This window comes from Eulemur rufifrons, chromosome 8, assembly GCF_041146395.1.
Source record: "Eulemur rufifrons isolate Redbay chromosome 8, OSU_ERuf_1, whole genome shotgun sequence".
Lineage (NCBI taxonomy): Eukaryota > Metazoa > Chordata > Mammalia > Primates > Lemuridae > Eulemur > Eulemur rufifrons.
Genome location: NC_090990.1, coordinates 4,422,798 through 4,442,380, shown reverse-complemented (window position 1 = coordinate 4,442,380; position 19,583 = coordinate 4,422,798). Strand labels below are relative to the sequence as shown.

Here is a 19,583-nt window from a genome sequence, read left to right as displayed (position 1 = left end):
CTAGATCCCAGGACTTTGGAATTTGAACCTTGTGTTCTTTCCACTCTACCAAAAATGAGAAATAGAGCTTTCCAGATTCTATTAAAACTCAAGTTTAGTAATATCAATTTAGTAATGCTGGGTTCAGGTAACTCCCCCTTTTAAAGCCAGAAATTAAATTTTCTCTACTATGAGTTTGTGGGTAGGTAACTTGATGGTGATATGAAGTTTCAACTCAGTAGTGGAAAACTATAGCAATTTGTCTAAAAATTGGAGCACAACTGCAAGCTCAGTAGTAACACAAAGCAAAGAACAATCTCCTTGCCATAAACATATATATACATATATATGTTTTAGTCTCACCTGGCTGTGGGGACACAGAAACAGAAAAGGGCTTGTTTTATGTTCCCAGGGAGCACACAGGTTGGTTGGGCAAGAACAGCACCATAAAAAGGAGTGCCAACTTCCTAAGACCCTCTGCTTGTGCATCTGAGAATGGGCAGGCTGCACACCGGTGCTCCGCCCTGGAAGCAGTGGCTGAGCAAGAGATACTCACTGCCTTTTATTTTTATGTGTGTGTGTGTGTGTGTGTGTGTGTGTGTATATATATATATATATATATATATATATTTTTTTTTTTTTTTTTTTTAGACAGGGTCTTGCTCTGTTGCCCTAGCTAGAGTGCAGTGGCATGATCATAGCTCACAGCAACCTCAAACTCCTAGGCTCAAGCAATCCTCCTGCCTCAGCCACCCAAGTGGCTGAGGCTACAGGTGTATGACACCATGCCTGGCTAATTGTTGTATTTTTTTTTTTTTTATAGAGACAAGGTCTTGCTTTTGTTCAGGCTGGTCTTGAACTCCTGGCCTCAAGTGATCCTTCCTCCTTGGCCTCTCAAAGTGCTAGGATTACAGGTGTGAGCCTCCATGCCTGGTCTTCACTGCCTTTTAAATGAACACATTCTTCTTCCTCTTCCACCCTTCTGATATGTGTATACTGTGAGGGACAGAAAAGCTAGCAGAGATAGACATCATTCATGAGGCCTTGAATTTCATCAGTGAAAATGCTGAATTTCAGCTCAACTACTAGAGAAGACTGTTAAGAAACAGACTGTGTCCATCAACTTTTATTTAGATGCTTATAGTACCTGTTTATTTATAAATTGATAGTGTTAATTATTAAATTAAAGTTTTAAGGATTTCAAGGTCTTCATTTGAAGAGAGATGAATTCATAGAGGGAAAGGAAGCTACTGCCTCACTAACCTATTTCACATATTGACATAGTCCAACCATTGACAGTGATGAGTGGTTGTCTTTGTTTCGATTTTCAAGGCTACTCTACATTTCTGGTAAACCACAAGGTAGAGGCTGGTCTCTGAGAAGCAGATGTTTTGCTGGTTTTGAGGCCTTGTGGCTTTCCATAGAGAAGTAACAGTACAGGCCACATGAAGCTTTTACTTCCTTTTTTTTTTTTAAATGGAGCCATGGGTGCTTTGCACTTGATAGCATTGTCATTGATATACACTGACTGCTATGGTAGGTCTGTGTTTACACCAGACATCAAATTTGTATTTCTGGAAGTAATTAGTTTGAGATGTCTGTGAGACATTCCAGTGAGTGTTCCCAGTGGACTTCAACCATAGATTTAGCCTTAGAAATGCTAGTGAGAATTTTGGTGGCTATTTAGAGCCAAAGGATCAATGAAGATCATATTGGGAGGAAGTGTGGAGAGCAGAAAGCCTGGAACAAAGCTTTGGGGAGACACCAGCATTTAGAGGTGGTGTAGAGAATTAGGTTAAATGGCCTGAAGAATATAAGGAGAGTTTGGTATCATGGGGTCAAGAGGTCAACTCTTGTCAGAGTTCAAAATGGACCCTTTGGCTTTTAACAGTTCACTTCCATGATGGCTGCCCTAGCCCAGGCCCGTATCATCTCCTGATTGGTTTCACCTGTGCATTAAAAACTTGGTGAGAACCAACCGCCTAGTGCTGTATGGAGGCAAAGTGGTAGAAGATATGATTCCTGTCTTTTCAGAGTTTTGTGGACTTTGTGGGTAAATGAGGCCTTATACAAATAAATAAACAAATGAGAGAGAATGGCCAGGGAAGTTTCACTTTGGAGTGGGAGGGATTTGAGGTGAACCTGGAATATCTTACCCAGACTCTGGTGTTCATAAAAAGGTCCCAGTGTGGGCCAGTTGCCATTACTGGACGTCTGGTTGGAAAGGTAGACAGGGATAGGATTCTGGAGGGCCTTGAATTCCGGGCTAAGGGGTGTAATCACCATCCTGCAGAGGCCACAGTGCTATTCTTAGGGAGGGGATGTGGACAAGATGGTGTGGGACTCATGGTGAAATCTGTAGTTTTGAAAAATTCCTTGGCAGGGGCTTGTAAATGGCTTAATGGGGGAGATGGGTTAACAGGCTAGTTATTAGGAAAGAGGGATAAAGGCCTGGCCTTGGACTAGCACTAGAATGGGCAGGAAGGAGGGCATTGAGAGACCTTTCTTAGGAAGAATACCAAGGGCTTGGTGATTTGATGTTGGGTCTAAGAGGAAAGTGCAGAGTTACAGATAATGGTACCATGTCAGCAAATAGTGACCACTGTAGATTCTTCTCTGCATTTTACAGAGAGTGTGACAGTAAAGTGTATGGATTTTGGGGGCTTAGTTTGAATTCCGGCCTCAGCTTCCTTTTATGTAAAATGGGGATAATAATAGTACTTCCTAGGTTGCAAGGAGTTTGAATTAATATATGCGAGGCTCCCAGTGTATAGTAGGTACTTAGTAACTATTGGTTGAATGGATTATGTTCACAGGATTACATCATATTAATAATAAGTGGAAGAAAGAGGATCTGAATTCATTTGTGCAACTCTGATTACTCCAGTGTTCCAGAACCAGCCTTTCTCACGTGCTGCCTTCACTGTGTGGGCCTCTCCTAGCAATTAAGCGGTTCAATGGCGTGGTTCTGATGTTCCATGGTCTGACTGAGTCCAGATCACTCGCCTCAACTGCAAATAGACTCTTGTCTCCCAAAACCCACTTCCCATTCTCTACTTCTGTCTTTCAGGGAGGGCCCTCCAAACCCCTGTATCAGCATCCATCCTTCATGATCCAGCCAGGTCTCACTGCCTGGTGAAGCATTCTGGACTGCCCCAGGCCACTCCAGTCTAGCCTTCTTCCTTTGCTGCACTGATGGGCTGTACCTGACTGTTCTGTGTGTGGCTGGATAATGTCTCAGAGTGTTCTGTAATGACTTTTCACATACTTATCTTACCTGCTAAAAATGAATCACAGCTTAATAAAGGTCTATAGCTACCTTTATCATTTTTTAAAAACTACTCGCAAGTGCTAGGTGCTCAGTAAATACCTAAATACTTAAAGAATGGGTTAGGAAGCAAAAGTTCTGATGACTGGAGTTGAGTGTGCCAGTAGTTCAGGTCCTCCTCGTCTCTCACCTGGGCTGTGTGACCAGTGTCTTTAATTGGTCTGTCCCTGATCTACGCTTAGGGCACACTGCCACTGGAGCAGTCCTCATCCAGTCTTTTCATGGAAAGCTCATACTTCAACACCTCTCCTGGCCTACAGTTAGGACTGTAACCCCTCAGCATGGCCTGAAAGGCTCCCTGCAACCTGAGCCTTGCCTGCCTCTTCAGTCTTATCTGCTGGCACTCCATTCTGCACACCGTGTCCTCCTTGCGTTTCCCAGAATGTTCTGTATGCCTTTCTTGGCTGACTTCTTGTCTTGAAGCCCTGCTAGAGCCCACCTGGCAGGCTCATTCTCTTCCTTGTCACTTCCTCTAAGACATCACTAAGCAGAGTAAGTTGCTTCCTCCTCCTAGCTCCACCCACCACCCTTTGTTCCTCTGCTGCTTTTCTTGCAGGCCCAAAGATTGATCTGTTTACCTGTGTGCCTCCCTGGTTAGGCGGGAGCTCCTTGAGGGCAGGGCATTCTCTCCCGTGGATACGCTGTGTGCGGATGTGCGGTGTGCGCACAGCCCAGGATGCCTGTTGATCATGTGAACGAGACTTTTGTCAAGTAACAAAGGTCACTCTTCTTCAGACTAGAGGAGAGCTTCTTTCTTGTGCCTTAACAGATTTTTCCTTCAAACTATATGAATTATATTGAAAACTGACAATGATGAGTCACATCTTAGCAAGGGTAAAATCCAAAAACGCAAAGCCTCCAGGACTGGAGTAGGAGATTGCAGGTCGGACTTGCAGGCCAAGTCTGGCCCTTCACTGAATTTGCCTGGCCGGTCTCAAACACTGGGAGTGGGAGGACCCTCTTCCTGGTGGGCAGGTGATTTATTGGCTGGGAAGCTTCCGCTGTGATTTAGTTGTGAAACGAAACGGCGCCCTGCGAAGTACGGGCTAATGCCTGCGCTGGGCCGGAGCGGCCGCCCACAATCGCGGCCGGAAGGGAGCACGGGGGTCGTCCGGGCCTGCCCCCCATTTCGCAGCTGAGGCGCCAGGGCGGGGGCAGTGGACTTGTGGCCCAGGCGCTGCCGACCCTGTCTACCCAGAGCGTGCGCTGGAGCCCGAGCAGCCTGGGAAGGGCCCCAGCCCCGCGGGCGCCCTCTCCCCGCTCGCCGCGGTAGGGAGGAAGTTTCTGCGCTTTGCCGCCCTGATGTACTCTTGCTTGGAAGGAGGGCACTGAGATACCAGCGCCAGGGGCCGGCAGGCTCTGACTGCCGAGCAGGGGTCGGGCCGGGGGCGGGGCTGGGGCCGGAGCTCGGGGCCTGGCGGGTGGGAGAGCGGCGCGGCGATCCAGGCCGCCTTTTGCAGCTGCCCGCGGCCGCGCCGGGCTCTGCGCGCCGCGCTCCTGCCTCCTCCCCCGGCGGCAGCGGCGGCGGTGGCGGTGGCGGTGGCGGCGGCGGCCCCAGCCCTGCGCCCCTCGCGCCCCGCGCCGCGCGGCCCCGCCGCGGTCACACGCTGAGCCGCCCGCGGCCGCCTCCGCCTCCGCCCTGCGCTTTGTGGAGCGGGAGCCGAGTGACAGGCGGCGGCCTCTCGCCACCCCGGATTGTGCTTACCTGTGGCTGCCAGGGTCGGCCGCTCAGACCGGGCTTGGAGTCCCGAGGTGGGGGCCGGGGAGTCAGAAGCTGCCTCTACAGGGCCGAGAAGGGGGCTGCATGGGAGGAATGGGACAAAGTGAAAGTCTCCGGGCTGGGCTTGGGGACGAGTCTGAGGCTGCTTTGAAAATGGAGGGGGGGGCGGTAAGGGCCGTTGGGAGGAAGGAAGGGTGCTGATTCTTTATTTGGTGGCTTGGAGTGGCTTTTAACGACGGAGATGGCCGGGCAGGCCGGCGGGCTCCCAGTGGGCTTCCGCGATATCGGTGCCATCCTGGTGAATTCCTTGGATTAAGGGAAGGGGCCTTTTAACCCTCTAGGGTGCCCCTTGGAGAAGAGTCACCAGGTTTGATTCTGTTTCCCCCTTCTGTTCGACACTTCTGGGAAGCTTGGTTCTCAGGTAGGAAGCAGTTGTGCTTTTTTATTAAAACATGGAACATATTTGTTGATACCTCCATGCACCACACTATGTCTGGTGGCCGAGGGGACGGATTGCGTCTTAGCTTCAGACACAGGATGCCTTTCTCTTAAATGTGCTGCCTTGTCTGGTGTGTGGGCTTGGGGTTCTGATGAAGGCTGCTGGGGGCCTGCTCTGGCCAGTGGGTCCTCGCTGTGCTGTGGAAATGCTCTCCCAGCCTAGTCAATATTCCTTAGCTGAGACTTCGTGGTTGTTATTCTGCTGATTGTAGATATCTTTGCTTTGCTGACATCCTGTTTTGTTTTTGGTTTTTACATGCCATTTGTTGTTTCTTTTTATCACAGAAACGCTTCGTTAAGGGACTCAGGCAGTACGGCAAGAACTTCTTCAGAATTAGAAAGGAGCTGCTTCCCAATAAGGAAACAGTGAGTACAATTGGACTTTATGTAACTTGATTTTTTCCTCTTCGCTCCTGCTGCTTCTCCACATTGATCTTATGAAATGGTTTCCTTTAACCCTGTGCTGTGCTCAGACTCAGGCTGGCCTCTAGAATTCTCTTCATTTTACTTCCTTGACTTTTAATTTTAACTCATGATTTTAGGTGGTAAAATAACAAGATTATGTTTATCCTCGTGAAGAACGTGGACCTCTGTTGTAACTGTAAGAACAGAAAGGTCTTAGGGAACGGGGGGTGGGGGAGTGGTTGCTGGAGAGCTAACGTCTAATTTTAAATATAGTGGCTGAAATAGGTAATGTCATTTATCACTACTTTGGATTTGGTAACTGGCAAAAGTCATCAACTAAACCAGATGATAGAATTAACAGATTTATAGCTTACCATACTTTGAATTCAGTTGCGATTTTTTTTTCTTTATTTAATGTTCCTATAGTTGGAAGAGTACTTTTAATTCCTTTAATATTCCAGCCTTAAAAGTTTGTACTTTTTGCTGGACAGATACACAGAAGTTCTTATAAATTGTTTAAATACAGTTTTTTAAAAATTCCTTTGATATTTCACAAACCTTGGTGTCAGATGTGACAGAGATAACTCTTGTTAAACTTATAGGAGGATTTGCTGAGGAAACTTTGGAGAGAAATTATATGAGAGAGTGCTGGGAAGGGATGCATTCTCATTTGCCTATAATTGTCTGCTCTCCTGACCCTCCCACAAGTGGTATTGAGCAGGGTAGGGGAGGAAGTCTTCCTCTGGTAGGGGCTGGGAGATGGAGTGGGACCAAGGATTTCACAGTGTCTGAGGCAGAAGCAGGGCCCAGTGACCGAAGTGCTCTTCAGGACTTTGGAGGGGAGTGATCTATGTTTAATCTGCCTAGACATTAAGCTGCTTTTTTAAGGAGTGGGGGTGGAAGATGGATGAAGAATATCCATTATAAAAGTGGGTGGGATTATTTTTGTTTTTTTGTTTTGTTTTCTGATGGGGTGTTGTTTACTGATTTCCTCTTATTTACTTCTATCTTTTTAAAAATGAACTGTTTTTCTGGACACTTACCATATAGTAAGTACCTTAAGGACAGTGATAACTTGTAGTGCAAAAGAAGGGTTGTGCGATTTCGAGCATAGCTTTGTGTAAGTTGATAATCTGTATCAATCAGTGATAAGTAGATTAAACTTTTAATATTTATTATGCATCTAATATGCTGAGATACGTCATATTGAGAATGATAGAAAACTGTTTATAAATACTAAACTAAAATGTATTATGAAGCCAATCTATATAATCAACTTACTTCTTGCTCTTTCCAGAACAGGTTAGAAAGAGGTATTTAATGTGGAACAGTCAAATAAATACTTTTTAAGTTTTTTGAGGATTTCAGTTATTTGATGCATACTTTTAAAGATTAAAATGCCTTTACCCAAATGTAGGAATTTGGTTCGGCTAAGTAAGAGAGATATCAATGAGTAGATTTTGTCCTGAAGGTATGATTGGCCAGATTGTAATATCTCAAATTTTAGCTACCTCTGTGCTCTGCTAAAAGTTGCAAACCTTGAAAAATTTGATACAAGAAATCTCATGACAATTATCTTTTTGTTTTAAAAAACAAACTTATAATAGCAAGATTAAGCATTAAATTAAAAACCTACTGCCTAGCATTTGGAAACGCCAGATAATTTTATCTAGTGTTTTATCTCCTTAGTGGAAACAGATGTGAGTAACCATTAACCTGGGGAAGACTCTTCGAATCTGTTTTTCTTCTTGCTCTTGAGTGTCCCTTCTTCTTATTGAGGATTCTGACTGAGCAAATGGCCTTTTCTCTCCCACAGAGGCGTTCCTTAGCACACCAACCCTTTGAGCTAGTTTTCTGGTTGTCCTTTCCAGGTGTCTCTTTTCTAAGACCTTTCCCCATCACTACTCCGCTGTCGCCATTTCTGAGCCTTGTGGCTCTTCTCCTCCCTGCTCTGGCACCAAACAGTCTCCCTATTTCCAGCCTTTCCATCAGGGCACCATCATTGGAACTAATGGGAGAGTCATTTGCAGTAGTGGAGGATTTATTGTGGCTGACGCTGGCTAAACATTCATAGTGTCCTGCTGGCTTTTGCGTTGCATTGGAGGAGTTTGGGAGTAGGGTAAATGTGTAAGTATTGTAATGAGCTGGGAGAGGCACTCATCTCCTTATTTTCTTTAGTTATCAACGTAGCCAAGCTAATCATTTACAACCCACAGGGAGGGAAGGGCAAAGGTTATTTTTCACTTTTTGCTGCAGAAGATGAGAAAATTTATAGGTACCAATGTTCTGGCTTCAAAACTTCCTGGGTAGATTTCTTATGGTCATGCCACTTTTTATAGTAAATCCTTCTAATCTAGATACTTTTCATATTCTCTTCTACCCACCAGAATTGTTAACTCATTTTTTTGCCATTCTCAAGTGACTTGAAACATCAGAAGGGTATTAGCATCCAAAAGAACACGCCTGATTGGGCGTAGGAACGAGGGTCAGCAGACCTGTGTTCTATTCTTGGCCTTACCAGTAACCGTAGCACTTCATGCTCTCTTTTGACTGTGCTGTATGCTTTGAGCTGTTCTTTGGGAAGTTCAGATCAAATCCTGACAAGGACTGGGAATTCTTTTCTCTGAAATGATGTTTCTTTGCATGAGAATTTTTATAGGTGCTACAATCTTTATAAAATGTGGGCATATGTTTAGCAGTTGCTGTGCCTAAGAGTGAGGTAGGTGAAGGTTCTTGCCCCCTCTGCCACTTACTTGCTATAAGGCCTTAGGCAGATTATTCACCCCTATGTCCTTTAATTTCTGTGTTTGTAAAACGAGGTGCTAATTCTAATTCCTGCCCCTTAGAATTGTTTTGAGAATTAAGTGAGATAATGTCTATAAAGAGTACATGAAAACACTTGAAAATGATTGTTCTTATCTACTCCAAATACTACATAAAGTAGCTAAATGCTATGAAAAGTACAAAATTACTTTCCACTTACTAATATATTGAGCCTGTGTAAAAAGAAATTACCTGATTTTCATTAGTCTTGCAAAAAACTCTATTAACTGAAAAACCAGAAAGGAGTGGAGGGTAGTGCCTAGTTTAAAGAACTCACTCTTGAAGCTTTGTCCAGGATCCTTCTGCTCTTACCAGTCATCTGGCGCATTTATGTCAGAGAAGGGTTCCTGGTGGGCACAGACATAAACAGCTTTCCTAGCTCTTTTGGTTTCTGGTGTTTATTGCACAGGAGCTAAATCCAGCTTTTCTCTGAACACTGCTGCCCACTGAAGTGGGAATAGTGGCTGTGATTGTGGAAAACCAACTATTTATAGAGGTTTAGTTGAATGGGTATTACGTGTTAACCTCATGGTACCCAGGAGAAAAACTGCAAGTCAGATTTTTTTAGTATCATGGTTGGGCAAATATCCTGTAGTTTATTATCCCTCTCCCCAATATCTTTTTCTCTATTACCATTTACCTCCCATCAATATGCTTATAAAGTGTATAATTAGTAGGTAAAATACAGTAACAAATCTTGGCAGAGCATCTCAGATTCTTCTTGGCTGTATACCTCATCTCTCTCAAGCCACTATTTTTCCTAAACCACATCAGAGTCTCAGGTGTTAGTATATGTGTCCAAATCGCAGAGAGTGCCCTGTCACTGAGCTTCTGGGAGGACAGTAGGGAACCAGGCCTTTTGATTCTGCTTTGAGCAATGCTACTTTATTGTTGGGTAGATATGTTGCATGACCTTTGATATTAAGGTAATGCCTGAAAAAACAGGAGGCCCAATAGAGAATACTAATTACCTGGAGGGGGAGCCCCTGTTAATGAATAATGCAAAATCATGGATGGTCCAAAAATAATTTTTCGTGATTTTTATATTGCAGTGCTCCTCAAAATCATAGGACAGTTATTCAGGCAGCAGTGACATGTATCTTCTTTCACTCTGAGAACATGTCTGTGAAATTTGAACTGAAGACTTTTCGTGTCTGGCACCTAGATGATTGTCCCTTGAATCCCAGCCTTTGTTTATGGTGGCTCCCCTTACTCAGAGAAATTTGGCTAGTGTTGAATTGTAGACAGGGAGCACTTCCTCAGTGACCTGGCATTGCTGTTCTTGTCTCAGATGCAACTAAGGTTAGTAAGAAGATAGTTTGATCTGCCCCAACTTGGTAGAGAAAGAGGGATACCCCCAAGGTGTTAGACTCTGGAGGGAGATGGAAGGTGAAAAGGCAAACTTTGGCTATCTTTCTTATCTTTTGATTTTAGTACCTAGCCCAACAGAGATTAAGTCCATGTTATTTGTAAGCCCAGTGGGTGGTGCATTAAGATTTACTATACTGGAAACTCATTTTCATTTACTTCCCATTTTCCAAACTAAATATTCCATATTGTTCGATTTTTTTAAAGTTCTGGGTACCCACTGAGTGCTGTAATGGGTAAGGCGTCTGTGAAAAGAAGCAAGGTGCCACCCCTGCACTGCAGGGAGCTGGCATTACACTCACATGCCAGCTGTGCTTGGTAGTATATGCTAAGGGCCCTGGTGGCCCCATGAAGTGAGCACAAAGGCCGGGGTCTCCGGGAACACTAACTGGAGCGGGTGGTGTTTGAACTGGGCTTTGAAGGAAGGATTCCTTTTTGATAGGCCATGATTGGGAGAGTGGAGGAAAAGTGACTTTCCAGCTGTGGGAAATATCATGAGCAAACGCACAGCGACAGGAAATTGTAAAACGTGCCCAGCAAGTACATGAGCGTGGTTGCAGAGGAGGTTGCATAAGCTGATGCAGTAGGATTTAGGCCCAAATTATAGCTTGGAGTTAGACTTTGGGGGACCTTGAACTCAGATGTGTGTTTGGATAAATGGGGTGACAGGATCCACTGAAGGCTTTTAAGAAAAGAAGTGAGAGCATCCTAGCTGTACTACGGGAGGGTGTAGAAGATGGGACCAGAGAGGAAGCTCTTGTAATAATTCAGTCTTAAAGGAAGAAAGAAGATGGGGAGTTGAAAGTTGACTTACGGGAATGGACGCCTGCCTTTTATGTTGATATTCTCTATTGAAAATGTATCACTGCTTATTTGAATGGGACCAAGAGCCCAGTGAAAGGGCAGCCAGTTTTGATGTTTTTTTAACTTTCAGTAATGGGATAGAAAGTGTTGGAGATTTAAATTTTTAATTTGAGAAATATCATGAAAATCAACCACCTTTCTCAGTCACATTTCTGGGAATGAATTCTATTAAATATGTACGTAACTACTGGATATTAACTGTTCTTTTCTTCAGGCAAAATATCATTTGCATAGAGCATATCCCCCCAGCAAAGAATAAATACTATTGAGAAAGGGCTTTAAGACTGAGTAGTCAAGATTCTGTTAATATTAAGAGGTTAAAAATGACTCTAGCATTCAGTATGGGCTTCCAGCATGAAGTTTATTTGACTCCAGATTATAACCTTAGATAAATAATTTTCCTAGCTTCATTAATGCTTAATCTAATGTTACATAATAAAGTGTGGACTTCCTGAATAGGTTGATACTACTGAGAACATGCAAATGTGTCACAGCCACCCACCAGTACTTTTAGAAGATCTCTGGTTTTAAACCTGTCCCTCTGCTACAAACACTGTCTGTATATCCTCACTTCACACAGTGTGCGCCTCAGGCCAGCATTATCCCCAATCACCTGGGAGCTTGTTAAAATTGCAGACTCTCAGGCCCCTGTCCATGTTTCTTGAACCAGAATCTGCATTTTAACAAGCTCCCAGGTGATTCAAATGTGCAGTAAAGTTAGGAAGCACTGCTGTTTACAGAAATGCAGACTTGCAGAATCCTAAATCTATAGGATTCATTCATTCTTAAATAGTAGTGTCTTTATTCTGTTAAAGTTGTAAGTTGTTTCACTATTAAGGCTTGATTTTGTTTTTCAAATTATTACAAAGTAATTCAAACATGTAGAAAAGTATCTGGGCTTACTTTCATTGTCAATAATAGAATTTCTTAATATAGTTTCTCTTCCTGTTGCCCACTCCCCTTTTTTTCCCAGAAATACAATTGAAACTCCCGTCTTTATATGAAAACTCTTGTCCTTGTCTTTACCTTGTGGCATGCAGTCATAGCATGTAAGTTAGGCTGTGCTAAACCCGATTTACATTTCTAACAGACCTTCTTATTTGCAAGAATGGTCTTCTCTTATCAATATGAAGTTTACATATTCTTTAACACCATAGTGTTTTCAGATGTTGCTTGCTTTTACTGGCATCCCTTGTATCTGAAAAAGAAATAAAAGTACTTTGAGGGGCTGGCAAGATGGGTAAAGGGGTAGATTTATGTGCCATACTGTTTTTCTTAATAACTTGTCCTTGCATAGACATAAATAGTTGGAATTTTCCATTTGAGGCAAAAGTGATTGCCAGTAGAAACAGGCACTGCATTTTGGCAGCTAGTACTGTGATTCTATAGCTATTCCTGTGCTGAGGGTTTGTTCCCATTAAAATGGAGAAGAGGCTTGAATCTATTAATTCTGATAATCTAAACTGTATGGATATGTGACTGGGCAGTAGTCCAGTTTTAACTAGGGTAATCTAGGAGAGATTGGCTGATTCCTTTGTGTAAGTGAAGCAGTGAAGTGATTTGCGTTTAAGAAACTTTTGGTATTAATGTTGGAAAGAAAAGGAGGTATTAAAAAAATTAGGTGATTTTTAAACCAAAGGTGTTGGATAATTGCTTTTCTGAGTGTAAACATAGGCTTTTCCTTGGCCGCCTTCTACATATCAGAGAACTAGTGGGAATGGCATGAGGGTGCTTTAATTATATGAAATGTATTACTTATGGAAACTATACTCAAATGAAGAATGCGTTTGACTTTTAAAGTGTTATTGAACAAAATGCTGCCTACAAGGATTAGTTATTTATTTGCTGTTGGTGTTTGCCAACCCATATTTCTTACGATTTGGCTGCACTGTGGTTACCTGGATGACTTTTTAGATGAAGACATTTATGACTTTTAAGCCTAAATAGACCCAACCATTTTATTAGCTGGTAAAACAAATGGAAGGTTTAAATTGGTCTCTAGAAAGACCTGTAAGTTATCATCACTGTGGTTACGTTCGGTATCTACTTGGAGCTTATATTTTATGTTATAGATAGATTTTTTTTTTTTTAGCCTTATAAGATCTCTGAACCTATCCTAACTTTGAAAACCTGATTTTCTGATGTTTTAAAAATACATCTAGTCTGTTAGAAAACTAACACTAAAAAATAAGTTTAAAAAGGCATCTGAAATTATAATCCTTCAGTATCTGGTTCATTTTAATCTTATTTGAAGTTATGTCCTTGAGTAATACTTAGGTAAAATAGAATAAAAATTAATAGTATTATTTTGAAAAGTAAGGCAAAACATTAACTTCTTTTTTTGTTTTTTTGGATACAGAGTCTTGCTCTGTCACCCTGGCTACAGTGCAGTGGTGTCATTGTAACTCACTTCCACCTCAAACTCCTGGGCTCAAGTGATTCTCCTGCCTCAGTCTCCCTGAGGAGCTGGGACTACAGGCGAGTGCCACCACGCCTGGCTAATTTTTCTATTTTTTGTAGAGTTGGGGGGTGGGGTGTCTCGCTTTTGCTCAGGCTGGTCTCGAACTCCTGACTTCAAGTGATCCTTCCACCTCAGCCTCCCAGAGTGCTAAGATTACAGGCTTGCGCCACCATACCCAGCCTAACCTTAGTCTTGTTCATGACTGTTCACCATGGGAAATACATTCCTCTTCCTCCCACCCTCCCCCACAATGAATTTTTTTTTCAGTTATGTGTAATTTGAAAACCATTAGTTGTGTTATGTAAATAGGAAAAGCAAGCAGAAGAAACCCTTCTTGGGACACCAGAATTTCATTAAGCTAAGTTTTTTTTTTTTTTATTTTTGAGGTGTTTAATTTGAGGTGTTTCAATATTAATGGCCTTTGTTATTTTTCTCCCCCATTTTGGAAATATGATTCTTTGTCTTAAATCTTTCTTCTGAATTCTTTCCATTGTGGCATCATAACTCCTAAGATTTAGCTGTTGAAATGTCTGAACCATCAGTTGGCAAAGTTGGGAGTTTTCGGGGAGCTGTTTTGGGAAAGTTCGATAACCCAAGTCCTGTGCTGTCTAGGATGGGATGCCTGAGGTGAGTGAGAAGGTACTTACCTTCATGGAGCTCACAGTCTAGTGAAGGGGCCAGCTTGGCTTGGGTTCTTCTTTGGAAGGTGCCTGAGTTACCTCATTATAGAGGTCTTGCTAGAGCTGCACAGCTGTGAGAGCCACATGCACCCTCTCCTCTGCAAGCTGGGTACTGTTACGCAAGGGCCTAGCTCATCTCTCTTAGCAGAATTGTATTTTGTTCTCTTTAAAAATTAAGATTTACTTTACTTTAGTCTTGGACTTTTGACTCTGCTTCCTCTTTTCTTCCATGCATTTCTATTCTGCACATATATGTGCATGTGTGCATATGTGTATTTATATAGAATGTATGGCCTTCTACAACCTCATTTTAATACCTCTTTATGTCACCTTTAGTACCCTATAACAGGCTCTTACTTAATATTTACTAAAAATTAAATGTGTGTGTATGTTCACAAATGTGTGAATAATGGGTTAGAAATACACTGTCACCATAGATGTATAATTATTGGTCCTAAAAGTTGAAAACTCTTCAATGTTTTTAAAAAATGTTTTCCTTATCTTTTTGCGTTCGTCTGTAGGATCTGCTTTCATGTTGTTTTTAAGACCGGTTAAAATCCGGATAGCCTAGGCCTTAGACTTTGCGTAATGGACTGAAAATCCTTGTTAACTCTAGTGTCCCAAGATAGTAAGACTAGGACTTGGGGTTCACTGTGTCACACTGGGCCTTCCTGTTCTGTTTATCGTGGGCAGTAAATCAACTCTGCTGTTTGCACAGCGGTTCTGTGTTCTAGATTATTTATAAGTTTGAAACCATTGTTTATTTTTCTCAGTGGGTTTATTGAGCCAGTCAAGAATAAAATATTGTCTTAAGCAGTAGAATAAGCCATTAGCCAATTGCAGCTTGGCTTCAGAACAGTCACTAAAGAGTGCATGTGCACGCATACACATGCACGTCCCTGTGTGCTGGAGGCGAGAGCCAAGGGAGGTGGAGGAGGTTCAGTGTTGCCAGATCTCTGCAGCTTTGTCAGCTTCCTATGACTGTTTATGAATTTTTTTTCTTTTAGTCTGTTAGTGAGTCACCATCATATGCCATTTTATTATCTTGAAAACTGTCTCTGGAATTTTTATCCTGTGTCTTTGCTGTATGAGTGAAACAGCACTGAGTATGTTCTGAACAATGGTAAAATAAAGATTTTCTTCAGTGATGCTTTGGTTATATATTTTCAGCTGTTGCCTTTGTCTCTTTGTTCCTACGTGCAGGAGTTGGTGTTTTTTTGTTTAGTTTTTTAGTTTGTTTTTGTTTTTAGTTTAGTTTCGTGTGTTTGATTATGTTGAAGGGCTGGAGCAGCATCTATCCAGCCTGCACCTTTGGGATTTGGTGATTACCGACTTAGGCACATACCTCCTAAGATCAAAACTTGGTTCTCCTTCCCACAAATGCTCTGTTTTGGAAATGTGCTAATGAGCTACATTGAATCAGGTCAGAGGTTTGTGGCCTTAACTTGTTGAGGGAGGTGTTTTAGTTTTGAAAAGAGAATCTGGAATTTGTGGAGCAATAAGGAGAATGATTAAATTCTAAAGGAAATAGGCCCAGTGAACCTATATACATAGCTGGTTTCACAAAGTAAAGCTGAGAGAGCCATTAAACTGGGTGCAAGCTGTAGACATTTTGGACAATGTTTGGGGGAAAACCCACCAAAACTTTTCAAAAAATTTCTAAAAACCTAAAATTTTTAGTGCATTGTAACTTTTACTGGCTTAAAACAACAAATATTATATCTCATAATCTTATATTATAGATCAAGAATTAGGCAGGACTCAGCTGGCTGTTTGCTTTCATGTTGTGTATACAAAGGGCACTCCATGGCATCAGCTGGCAGATGGCTTGGCCTGAAAGGTCCAGGATGGCTTCCCTCGTGTGTCTGTTACCTTAGTGGGGATGGATGGGAAGCTGGGCTCAACTGCTGCTATTGACCTGAATACCTACATTTGCTAATCAAAACTTGAAGCCCTAGCTGGGTGTGATGGTGTGCACCTGTAGTCCAGCTACTTGGGAAACTGAGGCAGGAAGATTGCTTGAGCCCAGGAATTTGAGTCCAGCCTGGGCAACATGGCAAGACCCTGTCTCTTAAAAAAAAAAAAAAAAAGAATCCCCAAACCAAAAACCTTGAAGCATTATTTCTTTTGACCATGTAAGTCTACCAGATAACTTAGGAGAAAAGTCCATGTACCTCTCTGTACCATGTTACGTCCACCAGATGATTGGGCAGAATAATACATTAAAGGATGTAATGCTGCTTTATGTAGTTATTTTGTACTTATGTTAAGATGTGCAAGTTTACAAATAGGAATATCCATCTATTCAGTATATTTGTCTTAGACTCAAACTAAAGTGTACTGTTTTCTTTTGTACGATACTCTTGTTCTAATTATTACTGTTTTCCCAAATGCCAGCTACCTTACTAGGCATATCTATAAATACTTATATTTGTTATAAAATTTTTCTATAAATCAGTGATTTAAGTTGTTTTACTGGATAGTGCAAATGAAAGAGTTTATAGTTTATATTCCTAGTACCAGTCAATCATCAAGGACTTCCGGAGCTTCCTGAGCATAGTGAGAAAGTAGAGATCCCTGAGAGTCTCTCTGACTGGTTGGCACAGTGTACGCTGGAGTGAAACCAGGTGCTGAACTGTGTGGCACAGACACTAGTGGTAATGGGAGTCCAAGGAGCTGAGGATGAGGGCTTGGGGAATTATGTACATCCTGGAAGAATGTACACCTAGGGCTTGAAGCTTTTTTAAGGATGAGTACTTTAAATGTTAAAACTTGTTTGAAATGCCTGGCCAAAGAAAGTCCTTAAAGTGTCTTTTTTGTCTGTTGAGGTTTTTCCCACTACCTGAATCCTCTCCAGCATTCCTACAGAGTGGCTGCCCTGCTGTTCCTGCCACCTCGTGACATTGAACCCATTAAATGCAGCCATGGTGGTTTTGAACAGTTCCGTCATTTGGGATGTCGTCTTTTTGTTAAGCTGAAATCTGAATTGCTTCACCTTCCATACATTGTCCTGGCCGTGTTCCTTGGGGACACAGAGAATTATTGCCACGTCCTTCCCTCAAGGAGGCCCTTTACCTGGGTCAGGCACATCCTCTGCCCAGGCTTCTGGCCCCGGGCTGTCTAGACACGCCTCTGCGTCCTGCAGCATCCATTCTAGGTGAGCTCCTTGGGACCTCTGTAAACTGGATATCCGTAAAAAGGAGAAAGTGGCAGAGATGGACCCAGCAGTGTAGAGCAGCCAGGGTGGCTCCTGTCCCTGCCTGGTCCTCTCCTCCACCTGGCAGGCAGGCGTGTGTATTAATTCAGTGCCCACTGTGCATCAGTGCACATTTCCTGGAGTAGCATAAAGTCACATATAGCTTTTGTTTGTTCTGTTGAGTTGGGCACATCTCGAGTTTGCCATTTTTAACCCAGTTCTAAATTCCCACAATAAGAAAGTGTTAATGTTTAAGATGTTACTTTATACAGCAGTGCATACTCAGACTAACCATTAATGAGGCCATTTTGATACTTAGAATAGACCTGAGCAAAGATTTCCAGTGCCAAAGCACAGCATAATCATGCATGAAATAGTAGGCTCTTTCCTCCTGGGAGAGACCATTAGCTTTAATCATGACCCCAGACCTTCCCGGGAACCTTGCCCATGCTGATAATCTTTGCACCAATTAATTCCTGAACTCATTCCTATATGTTTTGGTAAACTCAGACTGAACATTATACCAGCCATTTAGTAGACATACATCTTCATCTCTTTGCTGCTTTGTTTCAAATCAGCTATTAAAAGCAAAGCTTGAATGACAGAGTTCTCCTCTCTGCCCCCTCGTAAGCAAAAACTCTGGAAATGGGCTGTTCATGGACTAACATAGGAGCCCTGGATTTTAAGGTAAAATGATTGTTCTGGTGCTTGCTGTCAGTTTCCCAAATTTGACTTTCTCCTTTTACTGAGCCTTTCCCTTGTCTAGACGACTCCTCTACCCCAAGCAGTGCTATTCACAGGAACTGCATCCTGAAAGAAGTGCACAGTTCCACTTTTCTCTCTGCTGCCTCACTTGGTTTTTATAACAAGCTTATCTAATCTGAGTGGGTTGTCTAGCATTTCATTCTGTTTACTATTGCTGGATAACAGGAGAGCAAGGTCTAAAGGTACATATGTGTGTGTGTGTGTGTGTGTGTGTGTGTATGTATCTAAATCTATCTCAGCTTCACAACCATTGTCTCGGCTAAACATAAATCCGTAGATACCCGGTTGCCCATTCCCTCTCGCTCAAATGCTATACTCCCTCTGCTGGTTTTGAGACAGCTGATGCTTCCTTAAGAAATGAGAGGCTCTGCCTTCAAGATGGCATGGTCTGTTTCCCCAGGTCTTAAACTGTGTATGTTGCATAAGAAAAACAAGAGAATTCTTTCTGGCTGTGAGGAAATGATTTCAATTTTTAGGCAAGAATGGCAAGGAATGAACGTAATAGAAATTCCTGTCTAACACCATTCTCCGACCTCACATCCTACCCCTAATCATTACGAGGCATTTTAACTTGTTTGGGATACCCCAAACAGTGTTTCTCTGGTGTTTTGTTCACTTGTACTTGTTTTCTCTCACCACTACCCCTGCCCCAGCCCAGCCTCCACCTCCCCCAGCACTCACAGCAGGAGTCATTTTTTATAGCTCGCATAACCTTAAACCAAAAGGAAAGTGCATTGCTTATAACAAAATGAATCTCTTTTCTGCTTTTATTTTGAAAAGTCCTCCCTGTTGTTTAATGTGGGGGATATTCGTGCTGAAAGCCTATTCCAAGTAGGCATTTGTGCATCCCAGAGGAACTTTTGATTTATTTCCTTAACTCTGCCCTCCTTTCTCTGTGGTTCAGAAACCTTTAATGATCTGTGAAGCTCGGAGACTTCAGTGCAAAACAGTAGTCGTTTTAAGAACCCCTCCCACTATATAAAAGGCCTGCCAGTTTCCACATGCTGGGTTTTTGACTCCCTGAAAGGCTGACCTCTCACAAATTTTGGTTGTACAGCAGGGCATCCTGGGCTGGGGCCTTGATAATGCTTTTGTTAAATCTTTTTTCCTCCTTCTCTCCCTCTCTTTGAAAAGTTGTAATGAAAATTCCGGGCTCGTAGCCAGCCTGTGGGATGTGATACAGTAGAAATGTTTCTGCTGCCGTTTGTTACTGCTTGGCTTTGATTAGGTTTATTTCCCGTAAGCTTAATTTGGTGCCCCCCCCCCCCACTTTTTTTGTGGCTAAAGAGGTTAACTTAGCCAAGGTTAAGCGTTTTATTATGGAAGCCACTACAATCTAGTAGTCACTATGCCAGGCTTTTGTGGCAGAGAGAGATGGGGAAAACAACATTTTCCCTACATATTTGCATTTCTTCTTCCCCAGACTGTCTCTTCCTTCTAATGCCTGCTTTCATAGGAGAAGGTAACAAGCTATGTAAGCTATGTTCATTTCCCCT

The 19,583-nt window shown here is 42.6% G+C and overlaps 1 protein-coding gene across 1 annotated transcript in view; it reads left to right on the top strand.

The window, feature by feature from the left end:
- RERE (arginine-glutamic acid dipeptide repeats) overlaps nucleotides 1-19,583 on the top strand; it is a 409,470-nt gene that overhangs the window by 334,091 nt on the left and 55,796 nt on the right. Inside the window, exon 12 of the mRNA XM_069479289.1 lies at nucleotides 5,811-5,891. Coding sequence (XP_069335390.1) covers nucleotides 5,811-5,891 — 81 coding nt within the window. The remainder of the gene's footprint in view (nucleotides 1-5,810; nucleotides 5,892-19,583) is intronic.